The sequence below is a fragment of the Saccharomyces cerevisiae genome, chromosome XI, assembly GCF_000146045.2.
Source record: "Saccharomyces cerevisiae S288C chromosome XI, complete sequence".
Taxonomy (NCBI): Eukaryota; Fungi; Ascomycota; class Saccharomycetes; order Saccharomycetales; family Saccharomycetaceae; genus Saccharomyces; species Saccharomyces cerevisiae.
In genome coordinates this window covers 205366-230808 of record NC_001143.9, presented here as the reverse complement: position 1 = coordinate 230808, position 25443 = coordinate 205366, and the positions used below count along the sequence as shown (strand labels likewise).

At 37.7% G+C, this 25443-nt stretch overlaps 13 protein-coding genes and 1 non-coding gene across 14 annotated transcripts, besides 2 other annotated features; 6 read left to right on the top strand and 8 right to left on the bottom strand.

The window, feature by feature from the left end:
* Positions 1-928: 928 nt before the first annotated feature.
* On the top strand, positions 929-1870 carry KTI12 (Kti12p; the record flags this gene model as incomplete). The annotated part of the gene is made up of 1 exon (NM_001179676.1): positions 929-1870. The coding sequence occupies one exon, from the start codon at positions 929-931 to the stop codon at positions 1868-1870; it is 942 nt and encodes a 313-aa protein (NP_012812.1).
* Positions 1871-2043: 173 nt separating this feature from the next.
* ABF1 (DNA-binding protein ABF1) lies at positions 2044-4239 on the bottom strand (the record flags this gene model as incomplete). Its single annotated transcript, NM_001179678.1, has 1 exon — positions 2044-4239. The coding sequence occupies one exon, from the start codon at positions 4237-4239 to the stop codon at positions 2044-2046; it is 2196 nt and encodes a 731-aa protein (NP_012810.1).
* Positions 4240-4933: 694 nt separating this feature from the next.
* RAD27 (multifunctional nuclease RAD27) lies at positions 4934-6082 on the top strand (the record flags this gene model as incomplete). The annotated part of the gene is made up of 1 exon (NM_001179679.1): positions 4934-6082. One exon carries the CDS (start codon positions 4934-4936, stop codon positions 6080-6082), a length of 1149 nt encoding a protein of 382 aa, NP_012809.1.
* A 271-nt stretch (positions 6083-6353) lies between these two features.
* Positions 6354-7457, top strand: APN1 (DNA-(apurinic or apyrimidinic site) lyase APN1; the record flags this gene model as incomplete). The annotated part of the gene is made up of 1 exon (NM_001179680.1): positions 6354-7457. One exon carries the CDS (start codon positions 6354-6356, stop codon positions 7455-7457), a length of 1104 nt encoding a protein of 367 aa, NP_012808.1.
* Positions 7458-7908: 451 nt separating this feature from the next.
* PRR1 (serine/threonine protein kinase PRR1) lies at positions 7909-9465 on the top strand (the record flags this gene model as incomplete). The annotated part of the gene is made up of 1 exon (NM_001179682.1): positions 7909-9465. The coding sequence occupies one exon, from the start codon at positions 7909-7911 to the stop codon at positions 9463-9465; it is 1557 nt and encodes a 518-aa protein (NP_012806.1).
* A 369-nt stretch (positions 9466-9834) lies between these two features.
* SBA1 (Hsp90 cochaperone SBA1) lies at positions 9835-10485 on the bottom strand (the record flags this gene model as incomplete). Its single annotated transcript, NM_001179683.1, has 1 exon — positions 9835-10485. One exon carries the CDS (start codon positions 10483-10485, stop codon positions 9835-9837), a length of 651 nt encoding a protein of 216 aa, NP_012805.1.
* A 356-nt stretch (positions 10486-10841) lies between these two features.
* YNCK0008W lies at positions 10842-10914 on the bottom strand. Its single transcript has one exon. It is a non-coding gene; the product is annotated as a tRNA-Ala (tRNA).
* A 171-nt stretch (positions 10915-11085) lies between these two features.
* Positions 11086-11414: a long terminal repeat (Ty1 LTR).
* A 177-nt stretch (positions 11415-11591) lies between these two features.
* Positions 11592-12239, top strand: VPH2 (Vph2p; the record flags this gene model as incomplete). Its single annotated transcript, NM_001179685.1, has 1 exon — positions 11592-12239. One exon carries the CDS (start codon positions 11592-11594, stop codon positions 12237-12239), a length of 648 nt encoding a protein of 215 aa, NP_012803.1.
* Positions 12240-12490: 251 nt separating this feature from the next.
* Positions 12491-13465, bottom strand: OAC1 (Oac1p; the record flags this gene model as incomplete). The annotated part of the gene is made up of 1 exon (NM_001179686.1): positions 12491-13465. The coding sequence occupies one exon, from the start codon at positions 13463-13465 to the stop codon at positions 12491-12493; it is 975 nt and encodes a 324-aa protein (NP_012802.1).
* A 643-nt stretch (positions 13466-14108) lies between these two features.
* Positions 14109-16667, bottom strand: DGR2 (Dgr2p; the record flags this gene model as incomplete). The annotated part of the gene is made up of 1 exon (NM_001179687.1): positions 14109-16667. The coding sequence occupies one exon, from the start codon at positions 16665-16667 to the stop codon at positions 14109-14111; it is 2559 nt and encodes an 852-aa protein (NP_012801.1).
* A 398-nt stretch (positions 16668-17065) lies between these two features.
* Positions 17066-17370: an origin of replication (ARS1127; Autonomously Replicating Sequence).
* Positions 17371-17810: 440 nt separating this feature from the next.
* SRP21 (signal recognition particle subunit SRP21) lies at positions 17811-18314 on the top strand (the record flags this gene model as incomplete). The annotated part of the gene is made up of 1 exon (NM_001179688.1): positions 17811-18314. The coding sequence occupies one exon, from the start codon at positions 17811-17813 to the stop codon at positions 18312-18314; it is 504 nt and encodes a 167-aa protein (NP_012800.1).
* Positions 18315-18476: 162 nt separating this feature from the next.
* On the bottom strand, positions 18477-20216 carry SSH4 (Ssh4p; the record flags this gene model as incomplete). Its single annotated transcript, NM_001179690.1, has 1 exon — positions 18477-20216. The coding sequence occupies one exon, from the start codon at positions 20214-20216 to the stop codon at positions 18477-18479; it is 1740 nt and encodes a 579-aa protein (NP_012798.1).
* Positions 20217-20678: 462 nt separating this feature from the next.
* RRN3 (rDNA-binding RNA polymerase I transcriptional factor) lies at positions 20679-22562 on the bottom strand (the record flags this gene model as incomplete). Its single annotated transcript, NM_001179691.1, has 1 exon — positions 20679-22562. One exon carries the CDS (start codon positions 22560-22562, stop codon positions 20679-20681), a length of 1884 nt encoding a protein of 627 aa, NP_012797.1.
* A 497-nt stretch (positions 22563-23059) lies between these two features.
* Positions 23060-25102, bottom strand: YPK1 (serine/threonine protein kinase YPK1; the record flags this gene model as incomplete). The annotated part of the gene is made up of 1 exon (NM_001179692.1): positions 23060-25102. One exon carries the CDS (start codon positions 25100-25102, stop codon positions 23060-23062), a length of 2043 nt encoding a protein of 680 aa, NP_012796.1.
* Between the last annotated feature and the right edge of the window lie 341 nt (positions 25103-25443).

Sequence of the window (25443 nt, the reverse complement as noted above, 5' to 3'; positions counted from 1 at the left end):
TTCGCCTACCGCGCGGCGAAAAGTCGTATCAATCAATATGTGCCACTGCTATCATCCCTTGATAGAGTACAACGTAAAAGAGGCATTGTAGCATATTCACCCCGCTTGATAACTAGATTTTTTAGGCAAGAGTTGCGCACAGCGTACTGTGCACTACGGTATACAGAATTACACAATTGATACTTATTCTCTCCTTCATTGTTGCTCTGTTTCCGTTGTTTAAACTTTATCCAAAAACTCTGTTTTCTGTTTATTGAACCCCTTGCTTTCGCAAGCAAGCCCGACATATACGAACAGAACTGGGGAGAGGGAGTCTTATGCTGTACAACTCATGTAACCCCCACTATCTCAGGAGTTATATTAAATCAAGGCACGCCAGTGCTGCCTCTCTTGGTACGACAAACAAGTTTTTCCCGATTCTAGGTATTGCATTACATAATATCAACCCTTTGTTGTTTTCTTTTGATTTTTGAAAAGAAATATCTCATACCAACCGGAAAGGAAAAAGGACACAATTTGGGAAAATAGGCAATTTATTATGTACACAAGTCATAACCAAGAAAAAAGTAAGGGTAAAACAAGCAATTACTGAACTTGTTTCATGAGACTCATATCCAGAAGCATATTTATATAAGGAAATATTAGTTGCAAATCATTATGTCATTCCTTTCGCACACCCGATATGCTAAAAACAGCATACATGCACACTGCGCTTGGCTTGGACATATTCTCTCTGCATATGATGGAAAAAAAATCTTTTTTTTTCTTTTTCTTTGACTTTTTGCCGTTTTGTCATCGTCATCGCGATGGAAAAAGAAATGAAGAATACTTGATGAACAGGTGAAACTTGAACAATAACGTATCAGAATGAGGGTAAAGGGACCTTGTAAAACTTTTGAAAAAACTAAACAGGCAATTTAGTAAGAAGATGCCACTGGTGCTTTTTACGGGATACCCATGTAGTGGTAAGACAACGCTTGCTAAACATTTGGTACAACTACTACAGTCCAAGATCGATGCAACCCCATCATTAAGTAAATATTCCATAACCTATCATTCAGATGAATCTTTAGGCATAAAACATTCAGATTATATAACTTCCCAAGATGAAAGAAAATTGAGGTCGGAGATCATCTCCGCAGTGAAAAGAGATCTATCTAAAAACAAGATAGTCATTGTAGACTCGTTGAATTATATCAAGGGTTTCCGGTATCAACTTCACTGCGAGGTGAAAAATTTGTCCACCACATTTTGTGTAATTCAAACACTGTGTCCACCAGAGACTATATTCGAGTGGAATAAGACTTCAAACCCGAACCCTTGGGAACCCGAGTTATTGAATCAATTGATTCAACGATACGAAGAGCCTAACTCAAGCAACCGATGGGACTCTCCACTCTTTGCTATTCTTACTCCTCAGGACAACATAACTGACTACATCGACGATATTTGTAAAGTAGTCTTTCAAACTTCCAAATCGGCTAAAAACAGTGGACACAATGATCCGTTGAGTAAGGGCTTACAAAAACCGAACTCAGCCACGGTACTAAAGCCTGCGTCTCAGTCCAATTTCATCCAGGTTCTCGACATCGAAACTAGTAAGATAATAAAAACCATAATGAACCACATCAAAAGCCTGACTTCTATTGGCGGGGTAAGTAACGGAACAAGAGTCATTGTTTCCGAAGGGATTACCGATATCAATGATGATGGTTGCTTCTTCGTAGACTTGCCCATTGGTAACGTCGTTACGTTGGCGCAATTGCAGAGATTGAAAAGGCAATTCATTAACTTCAACAAACTAAGAGATATAGATCAAGATAGGATCGGTCCGCTTTTCGCTGATTATCTTAACAAAAACTTGAATTGAGATATACATGTGATTAATATCAGAAGGTAAATGGCAAGACGAAATTTGCTTGTTTATAATACAAAAAAACATACATAAGATATAATATATATTTCAATAGAAAAGAAAAAGTATAGAAAAGTGAATAAACAAAAGAAACATGAGAAAAATAGCTCGTCTTCTCAACTGGGTATCTATTGACCTCTTAATTCTGGTTGAATGTTTTCATCAGAAAGGTCTTCTTCATCATCGGCTTTCCCTATTAGTCCAGCAACATCTTCTTCATCGTGATGAGGTTGGCTATGATGGTTATTATGATGAGTTGTGTTCTTATTATACTGCGATTCTACATCCACGTCCACCATTACATCGTCTACGTCATCATCATTATTCTGGTGTAGATTCTCTACCTCTTTCAAATGCGATGACAGTAACCTTAACTGTTCCGCCACTTCATGTGGTAGTTTGTCGTCTTCATTTCTCTCTTCCAGTGTGATATCTGACAAATGCTGTCTTTTGGACTTGTGAGCATCTTCTGAATCCATATCGTTGATCAAGTTTTCATCTACCACGTTTCTCGACGAATTGTTATGGCCATCACCATTCTTGTCATCAATGGACCTCTTATAAGAATTGATCTTGTCTATGGCTAACTGAGCAGTTTCACGAGCTTCTTGAGCGTCTACTTCAGCCAAGGTTGGGTGGACATTTTCATTACCGCCATCGTTTGATTCATCTAGGCCAACCATGGACACGTCTGAATGAGTTATTTGATCTGGCTTGCTCCATTTATTGACGCTTGGCATCTTCTTGGGTTGATACCGGTGACTAGAGGTTTTATCTAGCACACTTTCCATTAAATTTGAGGCGTCATTATTATTGTTGCCGTTATTATCGTCATTACTGTCATTCTTGTTATTATTCACATTTTTGGTTGTGTTCGATGAGGTACCCGCACTTGATATTTCCTGATGTTTGGCGTAGTCGATAGAGTTACTTCTCAAGTTCGTGCCAGAAAGCTCACCATCGTTGTTATTGTTGTTATTGGAAGATGAAGAAGGTTGTAAATCATTATACTCGCCCATTTTTTTCTTTTTCAAAACAAATCTTGCTTTATACGTCGTTATACGTCTGGCTATTTGGGAAAGTAACCTTTTTTCGAAATCTTCGGCGGTTAATCCATATCTTTGCATTAAAATGTCTAAAAGACCGGACTCCTCCACGTAATGAGAAACTTTAAATTTACTCACTGTATGGTTAGAATTATTGTAAGAGCTTTCTAGTATTTGATCAAACTTTAAATCGTTTTGTAAAATCTTTGGAATCTTAGTTAGGATAAATTTACCCAGTGACAAGTTATCTTCTAGTGGGTGACTATGATAGGGCTCAATTTTGGTAACGACAAATGGGCCCGGTATATCATCGGTAGCAGAATTGAAGACGTCTAAATTCATAGACGTGTCTCGTATGGAGGATGGTGAGTGGGAGGAAATGCCGTGGCTACCGACATTGTTGTTATTGATATTGCTGTTATTGTTGTGATCGTTATTAGTATTATTATCTTGGCCATCATTGTTGTTAGTGGCATCATCGTCTTTTCCATCGTGCTTATTGTTTGATTGAGAATCTACATTTGCGACGGCATTGGCAATGGCAACGTTGATGTCTTCATCGTTCACTACGTCAGAATAGTTTTTCGTCATTTGGGTATGGACGTCATCCTCCTCGTTGTGACGGTGGTTACCGCTGTCATTACCATGAGTAGGACCGCTCTCGTCGTCCAATCCCCGGTCAATAGAGGCCTTATTTATCGAATCATCTTCAGTGTCGTTCTTGATAGTAACACCTTGCTGTTTAAAAATGTTGTTGGCATCAGCATCATCGTCATTGTTCCCATTCACCTCATTGCTTCTCGACTCCACTTTGTCATTGGTGTCGTCCGGATGAGTGTTCGCCAGATGGTATTCAAGATCATCAGTAACGAAGTCAAGTTTACTGTCATTGCTAACCTTATTATTACTGCCATTGTTATTATCATTGTCCTCGTTGTTCATGTTGTTGCTATGATGATGAATATGATCAGGAGTACCCGGAGGGTTGGTATTATTATTTGCAGAAGGAGATGAGGTTTCTGAGGATGCAGCATTGCCAGCATAGCTTAGCAAGACTTTAAATGGACAGTTTTTCAAATGACAGGCAAATGTAAAATGTTTGTTCCTATGCGAATTCTTTAAAATAATAGGGCAACGCGTCTGAAATTCGTACTCATTAATTACATCATACCAAGCACCCAAGGTGGGAAATTTTTTGCCTCCATGGGCTCCAATGGCCAGGTCTTTATTAATTATAGGGTGCTTGTATTCATAATAATTCACGACTAATTTGTCCATCCTTGTGAAATTGCAAATATGGTGATTTGAAACGTTTCCTAGTGCAGCAGGATCACAGATAACGTGTAAAGGGCTTAGCAGTTGATAATCCTCTCTAGTTGAGATCTAAACAAAATGCTGTCACTAACCGTAGTATTAAATGACACACTTTGGTGACTTTCGTTAATGGGGATGTGGTAGTGGCCATTGCCAATAAACAAAAAGAACAGGGAAAGAAGTAGAAAGTGATATAAGTTTGCTTGCCACTTTTCGTTTTTCACGAAAAAAACAGGCGAAAAAAAATGCTAGACTAGTACCCGGCTGAATCACACCTCGTTAACAGTGACTTTCGGTGACAGATACCCGATTGGGCACCCGGCTGGTAAGTTATGATAGAAAGCCAACGCTGTACTATTGGCTTAGCTATGGCAATATTTTGATTATCAACTAGTTTTATTAACGTTATAATTAGTGTAACCAGTTTTTCATCTATTTCATTTATTTCATTTATTTACTTTAATTGCAGATCCCCCTAACGCGTTTAAAGCTTTTATTCACTAGCTTATGTATTTTTTATAGGAAACGCGACGCGTAACATCGCGCAAATGAAGGTTTTGATGTATTATAATGAGGTATTCTTCCTTATATACATCGATGAAAAGCGTTGACAGCATACATTGGAAAGAAATAGGAAACGGACACCGGAAGAAAAAATATGGGTATTAAAGGTTTGAATGCAATTATATCGGAACATGTTCCCTCTGCTATCAGGAAAAGCGATATCAAGAGCTTTTTTGGCAGAAAGGTTGCCATCGATGCCTCTATGTCTCTATATCAGTTTTTAATTGCTGTAAGACAGCAAGACGGTGGGCAGTTGACCAATGAAGCCGGTGAAACAACGTCACACTTGATGGGTATGTTTTATAGGACACTGAGAATGATTGATAACGGTATCAAGCCTTGTTATGTCTTCGACGGCAAACCTCCAGATTTGAAATCTCATGAGTTGACAAAGCGGTCTTCAAGAAGGGTGGAAACAGAAAAAAAACTGGCAGAGGCAACAACAGAATTGGAAAAGATGAAGCAAGAAAGAAGATTGGTGAAGGTCTCAAAAGAGCATAATGAAGAAGCCCAAAAATTACTAGGACTAATGGGAATCCCATATATAATAGCGCCAACGGAAGCTGAGGCTCAATGTGCTGAGTTGGCAAAGAAGGGAAAGGTGTATGCCGCAGCAAGTGAAGATATGGACACACTCTGTTATAGAACACCCTTCTTGTTGAGACATTTGACTTTTTCAGAGGCCAAGAAGGAACCGATTCACGAAATAGATACTGAATTAGTTTTGAGAGGACTCGACTTGACAATAGAGCAGTTTGTTGATCTTTGCATAATGCTTGGTTGTGACTACTGTGAAAGCATCAGAGGTGTTGGTCCAGTGACAGCCTTAAAATTGATAAAAACGCATGGATCCATCGAAAAAATCGTGGAGTTTATTGAATCTGGGGAGTCAAACAACACTAAATGGAAAATCCCAGAAGACTGGCCTTACAAACAAGCAAGAATGCTGTTTCTTGACCCTGAAGTTATAGATGGTAACGAAATAAACTTGAAATGGTCGCCACCAAAGGAGAAGGAACTTATCGAGTATTTATGTGATGATAAGAAATTCAGTGAAGAAAGAGTTAAATCTGGTATATCAAGATTGAAAAAAGGCTTGAAATCTGGCATTCAGGGTAGGTTAGATGGGTTCTTCCAAGTGGTGCCTAAGACAAAGGAACAGCTGGCTGCTGCGGCGAAAAGAGCACAAGAAAATAAAAAATTGAACAAAAATAAGAATAAAGTCACAAAGGGAAGAAGATGAGGGGGTTCTTTTTCCACTTTCTTCTTTTGGTCCTTCACCTTGGCATATATGTAACATAGATATTTGTATACACGAACTTTTTTCATCTAATACTTCTCTTTTTTTGCCAGTTTTTCTGGGAACTTGAACGTGGAATTTTTCATTCTTACCTGGTTTCTTTTTCTTCATTTCTTTACATGTTGGAAATCATTGTAAATATAAGATGACAAACTCCGAATAAGAAACACAAAACGCAACATTAATAAGCTTTTGGCATATCGGAACCATCGTAATGCCTTCGACACCTAGCTTTGTTAGATCTGCTGTCTCGAAATACAAATTTGGTGCGCACATGTCAGGTGCCGGTGGAATTTCTAATAGTGTAACTAATGCATTTAACACTGGCTGTAATTCGTTTGCCATGTTTTTAAAATCTCCAAGAAAGTGGGTTTCTCCGCAGTATACACAGGAGGAAATAGATAAATTTAAGAAAAACTGTGCAACTTACAATTATAACCCATTGACGGACGTCTTACCGCATGGCCAATACTTTATTAATTTGGCTAATCCGGATAGGGAAAAGGCAGAAAAGAGTTATGAGTCATTCATGGACGATCTGAACAGGTGTGAGCAATTAGGGATAGGCCTGTATAACTTACATCCAGGTTCTACTTTGAAAGGAGACCATCAGTTGCAGTTAAAACAACTAGCCTCATATTTGAACAAAGCAATTAAGGAAACGAAATTTGTTAAAATTGTATTAGAAAATATGGCTGGTACTGGAAATTTAGTAGGAAGTTCTCTGGTAGATTTGAAGGAGGTTATTGGAATGATTGAAGATAAATCAAGAATCGGCGTTTGCATAGATACATGCCATACATTTGCAGCAGGCTACGATATCAGCACCACTGAAACGTTTAACAATTTTTGGAAAGAGTTCAATGATGTAATAGGGTTCAAATATCTAAGTGCTGTTCACTTAAATGATTCCAAGGCTCCTTTAGGAGCAAATAGAGATTTGCATGAACGCTTGGGTCAAGGTTATTTGGGTATAGATGTGTTTAGAATGATCGCGCACTCTGAATACCTGCAGGGTATCCCTATTGTCTTGGAAACTCCATACGAAAATGATGAAGGCTATGGTAATGAAATCAAACTTATGGAGTGGTTGGAATCAAAGAGTGAGAGCGAATTGTTAGAAGACAAGGAGTATAAAGAAAAAAATGATACGCTGCAGAAATTAGGTGCTAAATCGCGTAAGGAACAGTTAGACAAGTTTGAGGTTAAACAAAAGAAGCGAGCTGGGGGCACCAAGAGGAAGAAAGCCACTGCAGAGCCAAGCGATAATGATATCTTGTCACAAATGACAAAGAAGAGGAAGACTAAGAAAGAATAATGAGAAGCGAGAAGAATTTTAAATACGTAATCAATTTTTGTAGATTATCTCAACGTACGTAACTAAATGCTACCCTTCGTCATCCAAGATGCTGTTGCCCATTTCATAGAAACTACTTACTTGGTTTATAGATGTTTCGCGTTGCGTTACAGAATAAGGCAGCCTTTTTTTTTTTTAGATTTTCATTTTTCACATACTGATGGATTAGCAGACGAAAAGGGTAAAGTTAAATACATTCCAGTAAATGAACTAAGAAGGCTGAGCACACCATCCTCTTATGGAACGTTATTCCTAAGCATAGAAAGTTTTTTACTTGTAATCTTCAACGCGGGGTGTGTTCTTTATCTTTTTTTTCTTTTTTACACAATTAGACAAGTATATTTTGAGATAGTAATCACATCTACGCTTCGAATTCATCCATACCCACAGCAGCTGTTAGGTTATACCGACAATGGATGAATATAGTAGTATATATTCACAACCAAAGACTCCTCGGTTGAAACAAGAAGGATTTCCCGACTCCATTGGCGATCAACACGAAAAGGCATTGATTGATGAAAATGGTGAGGAAGATAAAAAAATGGCATCCACTGAAGGGACCACTGGTGATTCTCGCAGTACACCTTTGACTGTATCTATTCCGACGTTTGAAAATGTCCAAGCATTACCTACACCGATGACCTACACTCCGTTATCCCCAGGCAATCTGTCAATGTCACCTATAGATCAATCCTCGTTGAATATACCCAAAAGACGAAGTCATGCACGATTACTGGATGATATGCTTTCTGTTACACAACCAAACCAAAGAGTTGTTTCTGAACTTATTGCACCAGCTAATTTATCCCCCCAAAGGGTTGTTTCCTTACCAACAGTGACTGAAGAGGCTTTAGTAAATGATTCTGTTGATAGTGATAACTACACGAAAGAACCTTATTTTCCCGAAAGTAGTAGTTCTACCGAAAAGTGTGACGATGATATATTTCAGGGATTTCTTTTAGATCACTGGGATCGCCCGTTATTATGGAAAAAGGTCAGGCCCATTGGTTCAGGAAATTTTAGTACCGTACTTTTATATGAACTCATGGACCAAAGCAATCCTAAACTGAAACAAGTGGCCGTTAAACGACTCAAATATCCCGAGGAATTATCAAATGTTGAACAAATCAATACATCGTTACGATATAAGGAAACTTTATCCCGTTTGGAAAATTCTCTGACTAGGGAATTGCAGGTGCTAAAATCACTAAATCACCCATGTATAGTTAAACTACTTGGGATAAACAATCCAATTTTTGTTACTAGCAAAAAACCTTTATGCGATTTGATTATAAAAACTCCAAGAGCTCTGCCGCCTTGTGATATGATTATGTCTTATTGTCCTGCAGGAGACTTATTAGCTGCCGTCATGGCCCGTAACGGAAGACTAGAAGCGTGGCTGATTCAAAGGATTTTTACGGAAGTAGTACTGGCAGTAAAATATTTGCACGAAAACAGTATTATTCATCGGGACCTAAAATTAGAGAATATACTACTGAAATATAGTTTTGATGATATCAACAGTTTTAGGGACTCACCCATTTACTGCAAGCAAAATTTCATTGAGCTAGCAGATTTTGGTCTCTGCAAAAAAATTGAGAACAATGAGATGTGTACAGCAAGATGTGGATCAGAGGATTATGTCTCACCAGAAATCCTGATGGGAGTTCCCTACGATGGCCATTTAAGCGACACGTGGGCCTTAGGTGTCATACTATACAGCTTGTTTGAGGACAGATTACCATTTGACCCTCCTCCAAACGCTTCAGCAAGACAGCGTAGCAGAGCTACGTCACATCGTATTGCCAGGTTTGATTGGAGATGGTACCGGTTAAGCGATTATAAAACTAATGTGGGAAAACAGATTGTGGAAAATACGCTAACGAGGAAGAACCAACGTTGGTCGATTAATGAAATTTACGAATCCCCCTTCGTTAAAACGATCGCTGATACTCTAAGTTTTTCTTGAAATTTCCCACGGATGGGAGTTACTTTCGTTTTCTTTCTTATTGCTTACACCTGATAATCATCCAGCATATAGAAATTGTTCTTTAAATATCACATACAGTTCCATTACTTGACATTTGCAACATAATATTTCTGCTTTTTTCTCTATTTTGCATCCAATATAGCTTCTATCTGCTTACTACTGTCTTTTTGACAATGTACAATATATATCTAAGATAGTTACGAATAAAAATATTTTTATTAATTCCATAATATTTAATTACATAGAGGCAGCCAATAACAAACAGGTAAAGAGTTGTGTAAAGTGCATATATTCGTCTTTTATTCTAAGTTACTCATTCTAGCACTCCAGGTTGATTTGCTCCTCCTTTTAAGCTTTCACTTCCGGCTCTATTTCCTCTTCTTCATCTTCTTCATCGTTTTCTTTGAAATCTCCCATGTCCAAATTACCACCGCTTTGAGCCAATAATTGCTGCAATTGAGCCATATCTGGAGAACCAGCGCCACCAGCACCTCCCATCATTTGGCTGAAGTCCATGCCTCCAGCACCTCCAGCACCTCCAGCACCTCCCATCATTTGGCTGAAATCCATTCCTTGAGCGGCATCATTACCTTCAGCTTCAACTTCGTCTTGTTCATCTTCATCAACCCATTTATCGAAATCAGTTTTGATGTAAGGGTACTTCACCTTTTCCTTTGTCAAACGTGGCCAGTATTCAGATTCTAAATCCTTTTTATACAATTTCAAAAAGTAGTGCTGGCCATTAGCAACCTTATGCATTGTTTTTTCAGGTATAATTTCCTTGTATAGATCAATGTGTAATTGATAATGATGGACATTTTCATCGCCAACATGAGGCTTTGATTGAGCCTTTAATTCGATGTATGATGGCTTAATGGTTAACTCAGGGGCATCACAGTCTGCAATTGACACAGTTATTAAGACATAATTTCTTTCTGGATCAGTAGTACTAGACCTTTGAGCCCATGCAACTTGAGGGTTAATAACTTTATCGGACATGACTATTATGAATCGATGATCTTGGGAACTTGTTGTTGTAATGAATTGAGTCCACTAGGTTTCTCGAACAAGTTAATACATTGCCACCCATTTCGTCTTTTTATGCTTTTTTCCATGCTAATTCTTGCCGCTCCTCTCCGCCCCTTCAAAAACACTCGGAAGGCGGGTAGCATTAAAAGTCGAACAGTTTGTTGGTAACTTTTGTAGGTATATGTGTACCAATAACCACAAATTAAGTATTGATTATCACAGTCAACCTCTTTGTATATCAAAAATTATACTCTGTATTCATAAAAGGCAGTTATTTTAAAAGCAAGTAACGGCAGGAAAAAAATTATTAATAAGTATAAAAAGATTGGACGAGTCCGGAATCGAACCGGAGACCTCTCCCATGCTAAGGGAGCGCGCTACCGACTACGCCACACGCCCTATTTACTGTTAGTGTATTTCCACTTAGATTACTATAACAAGCTCTTTTAAACAATAAAACAGTTCTATAACAACCGATTTACGAAATTCTTCTGAGTAAATGAGGTCACAAATGAACTTTCTTTAACTTCCTCTTTGTCTCCATTCGTTTTTCCATGCTTTTTTTGTTTCTGTCGAAATGAAATCCTTGTATCATCTATTGGCTAGTATTCGTCTTCCTAGAATATTATCACAGCGGTGTAAGATGATGACATAGAGATTGGGAAACAGTTATCGGTCTTAATGGAAGCTGAAATGCAAGGATTGATAACGTGATAGGGTAATGAATGGCAAAGTATAGAAGAAAAGAAGTTAGAGTAATATTATCATGTAGAAAGACCGATTCCATTTTGAGGTTTCCTATACCCTCGAGGGGAACTTTTAGGATATTCTGTGTATCTCATACTATAGTCTTTAACTATGATTGAATCCGAACAATTATATTGTTCACGAAATACTCAGTTTTACAAAAATCTTGTGTATTTAACTGACTCAAAGTAGACATGACGGACGTGTGAATATTTAAAATGAGAAACGAGGAAGCGAAAATAAAGCAAATCTCACATGAAAACGCTGAAAGAAATGAAGAAAAGGTAAGATAGGATAATTGACGATTGGCATCACATAAAAGAACTCTAATGTTCGAAATTAAACTGAATGATAGAATAACTGAATTTCTGCGAAAGTTCAAGAATAGCGCGAAATCAAACGAAGGAATTGATGAGGACATTGATTTGTTCCTGAAGCGACACGCAATACCTATGCAGTCACTTCTTTTTTATGTGAAAGAGTATAGAAAAGACAGTGATCTCCAATGCTCTATCAAAGAACTTTTGAAACCTTTGGAGTTCGAATTCAAGCCCAAGGCCGTCAGAGGTTTACACTATTCAGAGGATTTCAAGAAAAAATTAGAGTTTTTGAAATATCAGGAACAAGAACTTGAATATCAAAGTATGGTCAAGAGAAGCAAGTCTGTCTTTTCACTTCAAGAAGACGATGAACTCACGCCTTCACAAATTAATAAACAGATTAAGGAACAAGTTACCACTGTTTTCAACGTTCTTGTAAGTGTCATATCGGTTGTTGTGGCCATTTGGTACTGGACCGGATCTTCAACAAACTTTCCGGTCCATGTTCGTCTTTTGTTGTGCTTGTTCTTTGGAATATTGGTCTTAGTAGCAGATGTGGTTGTGTATAACAGCTATCTGAAAAAACTCGAAGAAGCAAAAGTAAAAGAAAAAACAAAGGTTGAGAAAAAGAAAGTTCTAAGCAAGATTACACTGTAACTGATCATTTTATAAATAAGAACTCCGAGATCCGAGAGCATATAATTCTTGGAACTGGACAATTGTGAATAATGTTCTGTATGTTTATAATTACGTTTATAAAACTATCGTGTATGAATGTGAAATAAAAAATGCTCTATTATCCTTAATGCTACATAATATGAAGAAAAAGGTTGTAATGAAACCATTAGTAAAGTAGAACTGTCCTGGCCAATGAATGAAACTTCAAACCTCGGAGTTTGTTATGGGAATTAATTATGGCCTAAAACTCTCGACTCTATCGAATAAACTAGTTTCATTGTCTGTTCCATGAAGGTCAAACACATGATTGTATGAGGTGCGATTCTGAACACTTGAGCTGCAAAACCCTTATACAAAGCGGTTACACCTTCGATTCTAACAGTTTTGACCAAACAATCTATAGGTCCCTTGTACAAGTCACCTTTTTGATTATAGATTCTTGTCAAAATGACATCCCATGGGTTCATAACGACGGCAACACCTAACCCAGAGATAGTACTAGCAGTTAAATGTAATGCTGGGCCATCTTTCATCAGATCATTTTTGACCAAAATGTTCTTTGCTGTGTTGTAGATAGGTAGTTGAACAGAGGAACCAGCACCTGTCCTTAAAATTGCCGCATCAATACCTCTGAATAGACCCTTAACACCTTCGGTTTTAAAAATGGTTACTAACCCGTTCCAAACACCGGTGTAGTGCGTTTGTTCACCAATTTTTATAAACTCGGAATATGATTGAAGTCTTGTTTTCACCAAGAATAATGGAGAGCCAATGACTGCACCAATTATACCAGATGCGGCACCAGAAAAGACGTTAACTCCGACGCTCTGTACCTTATGTGGCTCTTGATCTGGGAAGAAAAGCTGATTTAATGATGATCTGATTGGCTCATAAAACCCTAATCTGGAACCATTTAGCCCAATTTGATAGATATAAGCAGCATTTAACCCTTTTTGCAGACCTTTTATACCTTCGTTTTTGAAAATTACCGCCATACCTTGGATTGGATTTTTATAAACTTTTGCAGCTGATGCTGACATTTCACCTTGAAGCTGCATTCTGATTTTAATCAATTCGATCGGATTAGTAACTGTAACAGCTATACATGCTGCTAGCCCACCAGCCACAAACGAACCAAACTTCGATATCTTCTGGGCGGCTGTTTTTTCAATTTGTTTATCTTGTTTAGAGTTGTCAGATGACATATTTGCTTACGATATAATTCGATGAGATGTGCTTGTGTCTGACTTGCTATAGCAATCTAAGGAAAACTATTTCGGATGGAGTTCTGGAGTGGGGGCATTATGGAAGAAGAAAGTATATCTTAATGTTGCATATAATCACATAGTTTATATATATGCAGTATTTATCATTTGACGACTTAGTCACAGCTTGAAATTTCAGCGGTGCTTAATGTTCGTTTTCTTTTTTTTTTTTTTTTCCGCAACAGAAGGCCGATTCCGCTGTAACTTAATGAGGTATTAAATGCCAGATTCGTTTTCGTGACCTCCTTTAGCATATCGGCAGACCCTGACTCGCAACTGGAATAACACCACATGCGAACAAAAGCATATTTTTGCCCTACTTAATTTGAGAGTGGAAAATCTTTCCTCGATTTCATTTTTCTTATAGCCCAATTGACGTCTCTGTAGGCCCTAATAGACCCCATCGGCCTAAGACCGTTTCCGGCATCTTTCGGGTTGTAGATGGTTCTGTGAGAAAATGTGTCAGTAATGAAAAATAATAAAGATCGCTACAGATATAAATAATAATACTATGTTATTTGCAGACATGCTTATGATCTAAAGACGGTGGAACAGATAGTTTTTCCTCTTACTTTCTGATTCTCTATCTGAAATTATTGAGGATTGTACCACAATCAGCACACGTGAAACCGCTATCACCGCCAGCAATGGGGTTTTTGGAAGCACATTCAAAATTAGATCCATTGCAGACGTCACATTTCAACTTCGGATAAGTGGTAGAAACTCTCGGAATATCATGCGGTCCAAACACCGTGGAGCTCGTACTTTCACTTCTTGACTTTAGGGATATAAAACTTCCATTGGATTTATTAAAGATCGAATTCTTGAAAATAGCACTAGCTCTTGATGGCATGCCGGAAATCACCGGGCTATTATTAGGATGCAGCTCACAAAAATCGTGGCTTGGCCTACTATTGTGCGTGTTAGATGGTGGGGTTGTGCTAAACTCATTATCCTCTGTGGAACTTCTTTCATCCATTCTATTTTCCAATATGCTGTCATTGTTGTGGTTGTTGATTTTACCAGCAGCTTCGAGGTGGAATAAATTGTATTCATGGAACTTTTCTATTATTTTTTTTCGTATTTCCGGTAAGATATCAGTTCTGAAAACACGGATTAGACCTTGACTGTCTGTTGTTATTAGAATGGTTCCAACATTATTCACAACGTTCGATAGGTTTGAGCTGAATCCTCCTGTTTCTGTAACTGGGTGATTAGGTTTGTTATCACATGTTTCCTTAGATTCTGAATAATTTTGGCCCATTTCTTTGAAGTACTGTGAAGTCAGTTCGAAAATCAAATCGTTTGACAAGGACAAATTTTTAATTGCAACGTCGGGAGCAATGGAAGCACATGTGACAGGGGAGTTATGGGCATGAAATGATATATAATGATTGTTTTTGATAGCTTGAGAACCAACAGTTTGAGTTTGAAGAACATTTTTTGATGAGTTGGTAAATGTGTGTGAGCTGCTTTGGTTTGACGTTTCTGTCAAACATTCATCATTCGTACTCTTATTAGATACAATTCTCAACAGCCCTTTTAAACTCATACTGCCGCTCAGCCGTTTCTTTCTATGCGGAGCAGTGCAATTCATTTCTGCTGAAAGATTAAAGGACTGCATTTTCCAGGTATAAAACCAATGATCATCACTTCCCGTGAAAACTACAGGTTCATTTTTCATCATTAGGAATTGGCCTCTATGACGTGAGGAACCACTTTGGAATCCTTTAAAAAGCTCTAAAGGTTTTTTTTCATTTAAATCAAAGATTTGAATTTTTGAATCATTTGTCGTAACTATCAATCTTAAATTTTTGTCCACCTTAGAAAAGAAGCATTGTAAACCCGTGATTCGAGGGCCGTGTTGGACCTTTCCATATTCGGAAGATGGATGAAAGCTATTCTTAGTGGTTCCTTGAGTGCTTTTATCAGATACATGGAATGAAGATACAAATTTTAATCCATGTGTCAGTAAAACATAAATGTATCCATTGAATGTACCGATAATTGTATATTCCCCACCAGGAGGAGATAATGTTAGGGATGTTATCAAATCTTTGCAATCAAAGGCATAAGAAACCTCATTGTCCAGTATAGACCACAGTCTACACCTGTGATCTAAGCATCCGGTAATTATGAAACGATCATCATTGGGAAAAAATATTGCGGATGTAACAAAATCTGGGTGAACAAAAGTTTTCAATGAGTATTTCCTCTCAGGGTGCCATAGTTTTGCAGTTTTGTCCATTGATGCTGTTATTAGAAATCCATTTTTGGACCAGTTTGCATCCAAAATATCTAAAGCGTGCTCCATAAAAACCCTAAACACATCAGAATAGAAAACCGGTGCGTATAAATGTAATTGTTTGGAAGGTCCTTCAAACTGGTCGCTCGGCTTCAAATCATTACTTGATATGGAGCCGTTATGAGAACTAATGCTCGCCAAATGTCTTTGAATCTTTAGTGAGTTTGCTCTAGAGGCACTGACTGACTTTTCTGAGCGTCCCATTTCGGATCTCTTAACTGGTGAGTTTATGACTTTCCAAAGATGCAAAGAGCCATCTTTACAACCAATAACCATATACTTACCATCATGACTGAACGTACAGCAGCATATTGAATTCTTGAATAGCTCTGAATTAGCAACTGCAGGTTCTCCCTGGTAGGTTGTAGATTTGTAAACGTCGGGAATTTTCAACTCTTGAGCTAAGAACATTCTATCAAACTGTTCTAATCCTTCCTTTTTTTTAAATATTTTAATATATGTGGGTTCTTCGAGATAGTTTTCGAAATATTTCCTATCGAATAGGTCGAAATACCATCGGTCATTCTCACTGAGTTTATTGTACCCATTTGAAACCACTGAGTTTCTGTGAAGTGTTTTTCTCAGCCTCGTGCCGTAGTCTATATTATCAATGAACCTTAATTGAGCAGGAATTATATCGGCAGAGTAGCCTCCATCATATCTAGAAGAGCTTCTTTTTGAATCTGCAATAGAGGAATGTCGGCTCCTGTCGCCTGGTATGTTCAAATGTTTCGTTTGGCTCTTTTCTTTGGGATTTACAGGGGTTGCATTGCGATCACCCTCGTTGGAGTTCGGGGTTTCATCATAGCTTAAAGTGCTTGTTTTCGACTTGAACATTTCACAGGCTCCTACTGCACAAATAGTAATTCTACGTTGGTAAGGATTAAAACGGTACTGAGTAATAGTGCAATTGACGTCTTCGACGGCTAGCGCTTGTAAACTTTCCTTGTTTTTGTCGCACCGTTAAAATAAAGATCTTGTTCAAGTCAGCTCCTTCTTAGAATAGCGGAAGACGTTTACTAAAGTCAGTATATGCCTGTAAGTTGCCTGTTAGTTGTTTTCAAAATTTCTTCCTGCTTGACGCAAATACCCTTTTTATGAAAACTCTTTTACGCATTTTGAATTATTAGCGGTACATTAAAACGGACTTTTCATTCCGTATTGGCGGTTATGCTAAATAAAGAAAAGAAGGCACCTAAACAAACCCAAAAATGCTTTCACAGGAATCATCACACCAATATGGCGCATACTATCTGAGAGACTGTTTCAAAATAGTAAATAATTGAGAGTTTTTTTTGCGGCAATTACATCTTTTTAAATATTTAGTTATTGAATGATTAAATTAGAAGGATTGATCATAAACAACACAAGAGAAACAAAGAGTATGGGGGATAATTAGTACTTTCATTTCTTTACCTGTGTACGGCAAAAAATATAAAAGGGCACTTCCATCAGATACACCACTAGTGATAGACTGACGGTTTCCCCTACCTTTTACAAGTCACTTCCCGTACACCATTATCAACATTAAATGACGCCTGAACATTTATTATTTGCAAACATCATGCTTTGATCTTTGAATACTTGATAATCATGCTTTGATAGATGTGGAAGCAATTCGGTAGAAAAGTTTCCTCACCCCAGTATTTTCTCAGTGCAAAGAGTTTGTCATTACCACACTAGCTAATGAAAGCCTCAATTCGTCCAGCTGAAAAAGATACGTCTGCATACTAGTAAATGGAACCGGATGAGCACAAATACAGATTATTAATGTCAATAACAATGACAATAGTTCCGCTATTTGCGTCACTTTTTACTTATGGCAGAAGGCAGGGTAAGCCGCACCACTCTTGAAAAGTTAAGAACTGACTATTTTCGCGAGAACAATGCTAAAAGTTTCAATTGTGCTGTCTTCGATTGACCCAAATAAAAGAGCTTCCCTCCGCGAGCAAATTAACAGACCTAATTGAACTGGAAAACATGTCTGTGAAACCCATTGACAACTACATCACGAACAGTGTTCGCCTTTTTGAGGTGAATCCATCTCAAACGCTCTTCTCCATATCGTATAAACCACCAACACAGAAGACAGACACCAAAGTGTCCTTTAGAACTCATAACTCGCATTTATCCTTGAACTATAAATTTACTACTAATAAGAGTAAAGATGTTTCAAGATTACTTAGTGCATTAGGCCCACGAGGCGTATCTATAACTCCAGGTAAAATTGAAAAAATAGCACAGTCGAAGAAGAAAAATAACAAAATAAAAGAATCGAGTAAAAAAATAAAAGGTAAGAGCATCCAAGACATTGTTGGTTTAGCCACCTTAATTGTCAACACAGATGTCGAAAAGAGCGATCCTGCGGCTAAGAAAACTGCTACAGAACCGAAGCAAAAAGCTAATGCTGTGCAAAATAACAATGGTAACTCTGCAGCTTCAAAAAAGAAAAAAAATAAAAACAAGGGCAAAAAAAAGCGTTAAATATTTCATGTATACTAGGAGATTGAATATGAAATAAAATACTATATATATATATTTAGATATAAACCCATCTAAACTATCGAATTGAAGAAAAAAAAGCTAGTAGGAATGTATATATTGTGTATGCGTAAATTGTAAAAAAAACCAAATTCATAATGTCTCTTATTTTCTCGATCTGTTCTTCTTTTTAGAAGATTTGCCTCTGTTTCTTTGACGTTTTTTAGTAGATTTATTTCTAGGGTTCTTATTGATAGCTCCATCTGATACTTCACGGGGGGTATTTGAATTTTCCGGTCTTTTATTGCCATCATCTTCCAATAATGGCGAATTTTCATTGCAACCAGCGTTCTCATCGTTGTTATTAACATTGTTATCGGTGTTGTTATCGTCGGTTTCAAGACTGTCGTGGTAAACATTATTTTCTCTGTCAAAGTTAGAAGAGATTCTTTCATACGTCCCAACAGACCACAGGGGCTTACTAGTTTGCGCCGTTATCCTAGAGGATGACCCTTCTTTTACCTTCATACTACCAAAGAAATTATCAGTGTCAGCATATCTTGGTGGCAATTCTTCTCCTTTCTGTAAAATAGTATCCTTCTTGATCTCGGTTCCATTATACGCAGGAGGAATTCCAATTTGGCCATAAACACTCCCAAACGCATATTTTTTCACATTGGCTTCTATAAAGACGAACCCAACTTGGCCCAAATTAACATGTAATTCAACCTCATCTGACGTCATTTCATCACTTTCATCATGTGGATCGTGAACTCTTTGAAGATCTTTGGCGACTTCAATATCTTTGCCTTCAGAGAGAGCTTCACGGAAGCTAACATTATCCGGGTCTTCCAATAGACCATCCCTCGTATATGTTCTTGTATATGCGGCATTAAACGCGCCAATTCCAATGAAAAGATCAATGCCAATATTTTGTGTTACATCCATTAATTTTTTCCCATTATGTGTAATGAAGATTGTACCTGTTTTATATCTGTAACCGAATCCTACCGTGTCACCTTCTTCCAATTTTGGTAATAATGTGCTGGCAGTGAAGGGGTTATTTATCCTCAGTTTACCTGTGGATTCGTATGCAATGGAGTATTTGGCCATGCCCGGTACCCTGAAATAAGGATATGGTACAGTAGTCAAACCTATACTGAATATACTATTGGACTTTTGAATATGTCTGAAAATTTTAACTTCGAAATACACTGCGTCCTTCCTATTGTGAGGTAGGGGATAGTTCATTACAGTGGATGAGCTCTTATTGAACTTTGAAAATTGAATATCTAGTTTATCCTGGACAATAAAACTGGGTAGAAAGTTTCCATATTCGTCTATATTATCATTAATGCTTGGTAGCAAAAAATAGCTTTGAATGCCACGATCCTTAATAAACTGCTGGTCGTCACTGTCCAAATACGTGCCAAAGTCCTTCACCATTGGCGGGCTCATCATTTGAAACTCTTTCGCTCTTATATACAACTCAACCTCGTACGCTGACATCTTTGGTAATTCTTCAAGTTCTCTTTCCTGAAGAACGATCTCATCATCAAACCCGCCAGGGGATGCAAAACTCGAATCCAACAAGATGCCACTATGTTTTTTACCAAACAAAGAGTGCAGAGTTCCTGAAGTTCGTGTACCTAAGGCGTTCTCTTCGTCGTATTCTGATTCATCATCACCACAAAAGGTGACATATGCCGCTATTACTACCAAGATGAGCATTAATATTGCAAACGTAATAGAAAGACTTATTAAGAAAGCCAAACTAATTGCTGCAGAATCTGAATCCATAGGGGGAGTTGGTACCATGTTAGGGTCACCTACTTTGAAGTCATGATTCGGACTCTCTAGATTACCAAAAGAACTATCCAAAGCCTCATTAAAAGTGACATACATTGCTCTTGTATACCTTCAAGTTTTTTTCTTCTTCCTAGTTACAAATAAAATAGATGAAAAAAGAGCTATTACTGCTTGTTCTGTTTATTTCGATTAATAATACCCACTATTGACTTTACTGAATATAAATATGTGCCAAGTAATCTAAGTACAAGCTGTTCGGATAGCTGAGATTTTGACTCAGGAACCCCTCCCCACAGAAACTCTTTAATAAGTAGACCTGCGAATGTAAAGCGCGCACGTAGTAAGTGACGAGAACAAACAAGCGTTCTAAAATGCAAAATATCGTGAAGAGTACACTGTGGAAAATAAAAATACTAAGTTTCTATAGTATCTAGAAATCTAAAAAATGTGTTAAATGCATTTATGCTATATATCCTCATTTCAACTATTAATGGGGTGACTACAGTGTATCATTAGTTTGTGACGGGCATGTCTCGAAGATACCTATGAAAAAAGACCTTAGTCATCCGACCCATCACTTTCATATTCCCCGCTTGCTTCACTCCACTCTATGTAGTATTCCTTCATTAAAATTTTATAGTTTTTCAGAAACAAAGGATCATATGGGAAGTAACTCTGTAAGTCAATAAATTGTTGTCGAGTGGCTAAAGACCAAGAAGACGATGTGGTATTTGCTTGTGCGGAATTTTCCTTCTTGTCGCTATCAGCTTTGCCGATGATTCCCCTCAATCTTTCATTGTTGTTATTTTCAATTATGCTGAAACAGTACGCGACGCTTTCTTGTTGGGCAATACGAGCAAACATCAACATGACATTTTCATTACAAAACTTTAATGGGTTAAATTTTGAAATGACCATTCTTTGAAAGAATTTGTCCAGTTCACACTCCCAGTTACCATCTGTATCTCTGAAGATGTTATGTCTGAAACAGAAAATGTAACAAAGTGCTTGAAATGCTGCATAGAAATGTTTAAACCTTTCCATACCTCCACGTTGATCAACTTCTTCTTCTCTTTCGATAACGTATCTATTCAACCAGGACGTTAAATAGCTTGCAACGAAAATAATTTGAGTTCTGGATAGTTTCTTGGCCCTCGCAATGTACGACCCCAAATATTGTAATGACTTAATTTTCTTCTCTGCTGCTTCGTTGACGGCAAACGAAATATCTATCAGTGTCACTAAAAATGAATCCATTAGTTCTAATTGTTGTTGTGAAACATGGAACATGATATATTGAATCGACCTGGTATAGTACGTGGGTAGAACATGCGTTTTAAATAATGTTGTTAGAGTGTTGAAGACTCCTACGCCTTCACCGCTTTCTAAACTCTCCGGCGTCACTTGCTCTTCCACATGCGTGCTTACCAAAGTTAAGATAGAGTCCAATTTGGTGGAAAGTTCTTTGATTCCCTGCGTCAACTCCACATTATATTCTTCAGTACCGTCCATACCTTCAATGATGTCCATATCTTCACTATCACTTTGACTACCGTCGGCTGCTCCAGACCTTAACTCTTCATTACTGTTCCCACAATTTTCATCATCATCGTCTCCTGAATCATCATCTAAATCGTCGTCATCCTCTAGATCAACTTCCTCTAGATCATCGTCATCTACATCATCATCTAATTCATCTAATTCATTTTGTAACTCGACATCAATCGAAATAATCTTTTCTATCAGTAAGGACCAAATTTGGAATCCTAGCTCAGAGCAGTAGCCTCTCAATTTCAGCAAATTTGAAGTGTAATTAACCAACTTTCTCCGAGTATCATTTTTATTTGGGAAAAATTTGGCCAAATATGTATCTATGAATCCCATCGAGGAGGGAATCATCCTTAAGAAATATTTAAGCATATCATGATGACACACTGTCTGTTTGATTGGTAAAATAAAACAAGATACCAGTATCATCGAAACGTCTTGCCACCATTTGGGTATACTCGAGCAAAGGATTTTGATGAAATATATATATTTACTTAGAGTGTGTGGAGGCAATTCCCACCACTTCTCAAAGTTTATGATAGATTGTATGAGGAAAGTTCCCCTGGAGGATTCTATCCTGTTGATATTACTAGATAAGATATCCAAAAGAATATTGAGATTCTTATCATTAATTCTTTCAGGATTCTTGCTCGGAAGCGCTACTTGATTGGCAATTATGCCGATCTGGGTTGAATCATTCTTATCCAGATCATCTAGGGCAGATTTCACGAACCTGCTATACATGGCCGCTGAAAACACTTCATCTTTTATCTCCTCTGGTTGAAGGGTTACCAGGCCAGTACTATCGGAAAACTGGACCTTCCTTTTTTTTTGATCTATAGGAGCTACAAAGTCCTGGGGTGGTCGTTTACTTGTATTCTCAAAAGCCATCATCTTGTCAGCTGTTGTCTTGCACAAAAGTTATTTCTTTACCAGACAATGTATCCGTTCGTGGTTAAGGTAAGAATTTTAACAATGGGGTCTTGGGTTAATTTAAAGTCGAACGCTGATTAAAACAACCTTTATATTTTTAAAAGGAGAAGCTACTGCAAACGAGAGATGCTCATCAAAATATCTTTTATACAAGGAGAAAATTTTCAACACCTTTTTTTTTTTTTATTTTCTGCCGCCCCATCGACACGGATCTCGGAAGGGTAAGAGAGGAAATCCTTTATCTAATCAGAATAAGCTGAGGCAATACGCTATGACCATGAGACACAAGCCACACATGTGTGAAGTATTGCCCACGTTCGAAATATAAATCCTAGAACTTAAATTGCGCCATTGGTACAGTTGCTTCATCTTGAACACAGTAAGTAACGGAAAAGAAAACCTTTCTTTTTATATAAAGTATGTCATGAGTAAACTAGTTGATAATGTATTCACTAAGTCTATCTAATGCTTCTACCTTGCACCATTGAGCTACCTAGCTGTTCATTTCCAACGTATGTCCAGCCACCAAATTGCTTTTGAACACTTTCACTCAAGTATTCATCTACCACACTATCAATTGGCTTCTCCCTAGTGAATTCCTCATCGAAATTACTAGTATCCATGGAATTACTAACAGCTGGTTTATATGGTGGAATATAACCCTTCATCAACAGGCGCTTCCATGATAATTGGCTGAAAAAAGGATGGTTCCGAATTTCGTCGGCACCATTGTAGCCCAATCTTCTTGTCGGATCACGGCTCAATAATCCAATCAATAGATCCTTTGCATCTCTATCAAATCCATCTGGGAAAACTAGTGGCTCCTGTAGAATCTTCTTATACATTTTTGGAACATCTTCATCATAATAAGGAGGAAGACCTGTGAGCATCTCGTATAACAAGACTCCCAATGTCCACCAATCTACTGCCTTTGTATAGCCTAAACCTAGCAATAGTTCTGGTGCCAAGTATTCTGGGGTCCCACAAAAAGTATCTGTCTTATCATCATCCTTCATATTCAATTTGCATAGCCCGAAATCACAAAGGGCAATGTGGCCTTGATAATCCAATAAAATATTCTCTGGTTTCAAATCACGATAGACAACATCTAGTTTATGCAAGTTGTCTAGCGCACATAACAATTCTGCGGTATAAAATCTGGCACGTGATAAATCAAACCTTCCTTCCTTTTGTAGATGATAAAACAACTCACCACCATTGATAAACGCTAAAACAAAGTATAATTTTTCCGGTGATTGGAAAGAAAACTTCAAAGGTACAATAAATGGACAATCAACACGTGCTAGAACGGTTCTTTCTGCCAAAGTATGCGTGACTTCGGATTTAGAGACAATGTATGATTTTCTGATTGCCTTCAAAGCGTATACTTTTTGTGTATCTTTCTTTCTGACTTGCATCACTTTACCAAACGAACCCTTACCGATAACTTTCAAAAGATCGAAATCATCGATGGACAAAGGTTTATTTCTGGAAGGTTTATAATCAATACTAATATTGATCTTACCCAAGCCATTATCCAATGTGATCCAGTGGTGATTATATAGTCTAATACTAGCTGCAGAGTCAAAACTTAAGTTGATGGGCAAATGGAAAGAATCTAAATGTATATCTTGATTGGAATTTATTTTATCAAAAATGGTCTGTAGCTTCTCGTCTTGCAAACCCATCTCCTGTTGCCATGTCTTCGAGGGCAAAAGAATGGACGGAATTCTTGCAAATACATCAATCTTTAAATAAGGTAATTTCCTTGTCACATCAAAGGTAGATATCTTATTGAAACCAGGTTTAGCGATCGTACCATACTCTGCTTCAATAGTTGCAACTGTATTATCAAATTCAATGGTGAAATATAGTAAGGGATTTAAGGTCGAAGACCCTGGTAACATGATAGTAGATGGGATGAACTTTGCTGCTGACTCGCTAGAGATCAAATCTTCATCAGCTGGACCTTGGTTCTTTATTTGAACACGGGACAGTTGTGCAATTAAAGCATCTACTTCTTTACTAATCTCCTTATGTGGCGGTGGAACACCCGAGGCCAATAGTTTATTCAATATTTGCTCGCTTGAGGTAATCGGAAAAGGTAAAATAAAGTCATCACCATTATATACTTTGATAGTCATCATTCCTGAACTTGAGGTGGCATCATTGGGTGTCCCTGTAGAACCAATATTTGCTGTTTCATCTAAATTTTGAGATGAGTTCGTGTTTTCTGAATTACCACCATTTGAATCTCGTACAGTAGAGGTCGATGAGGATGCATCGTATGAAACACGAACCGGGACCACTGATGAATTTGATGGATTTATCGTGCCCTTCCTGTCTAAAGATGAACGAGTAATTGAAGCATCATGTTCCCCCGCAGTTGCTTGATTATTCTGCTGTTCTTCCTTTTTAGAGGAGTGAAAAAACCCACTATGTTTGGCTTCTTTTTCTTCTTTAGATTTTCCAAACTTAAACTTTGACTTCCAAGAATACATTTTCAGGAACTGTATTAATGTTTGTTGATATGAGAGGAACTTTGAAGTGTCAATTTCCCGCTGTATACAAAGAAATTGTAGAGTAATCTATATCAAAGAATATAAAGGCTTTGAAATTTAACCAAACACAAACAAACCAATTCTAAAAAGTATGGGAGCGAAAAATAACTCAACTGTTGTTGGTATGACGATAGTGTTGATTACCGTTGGCTCGTTCGGGATAAGCATTTTTTAAGCCTTCCAATAGGGGCATGTTTTGATCTTGTTTTCCTGTAGCGCGGCTCTGCCGCGAAGAAAGTCGCGAGTAACGAAAAACAAAAACAATGTTGTATTATGAAGCT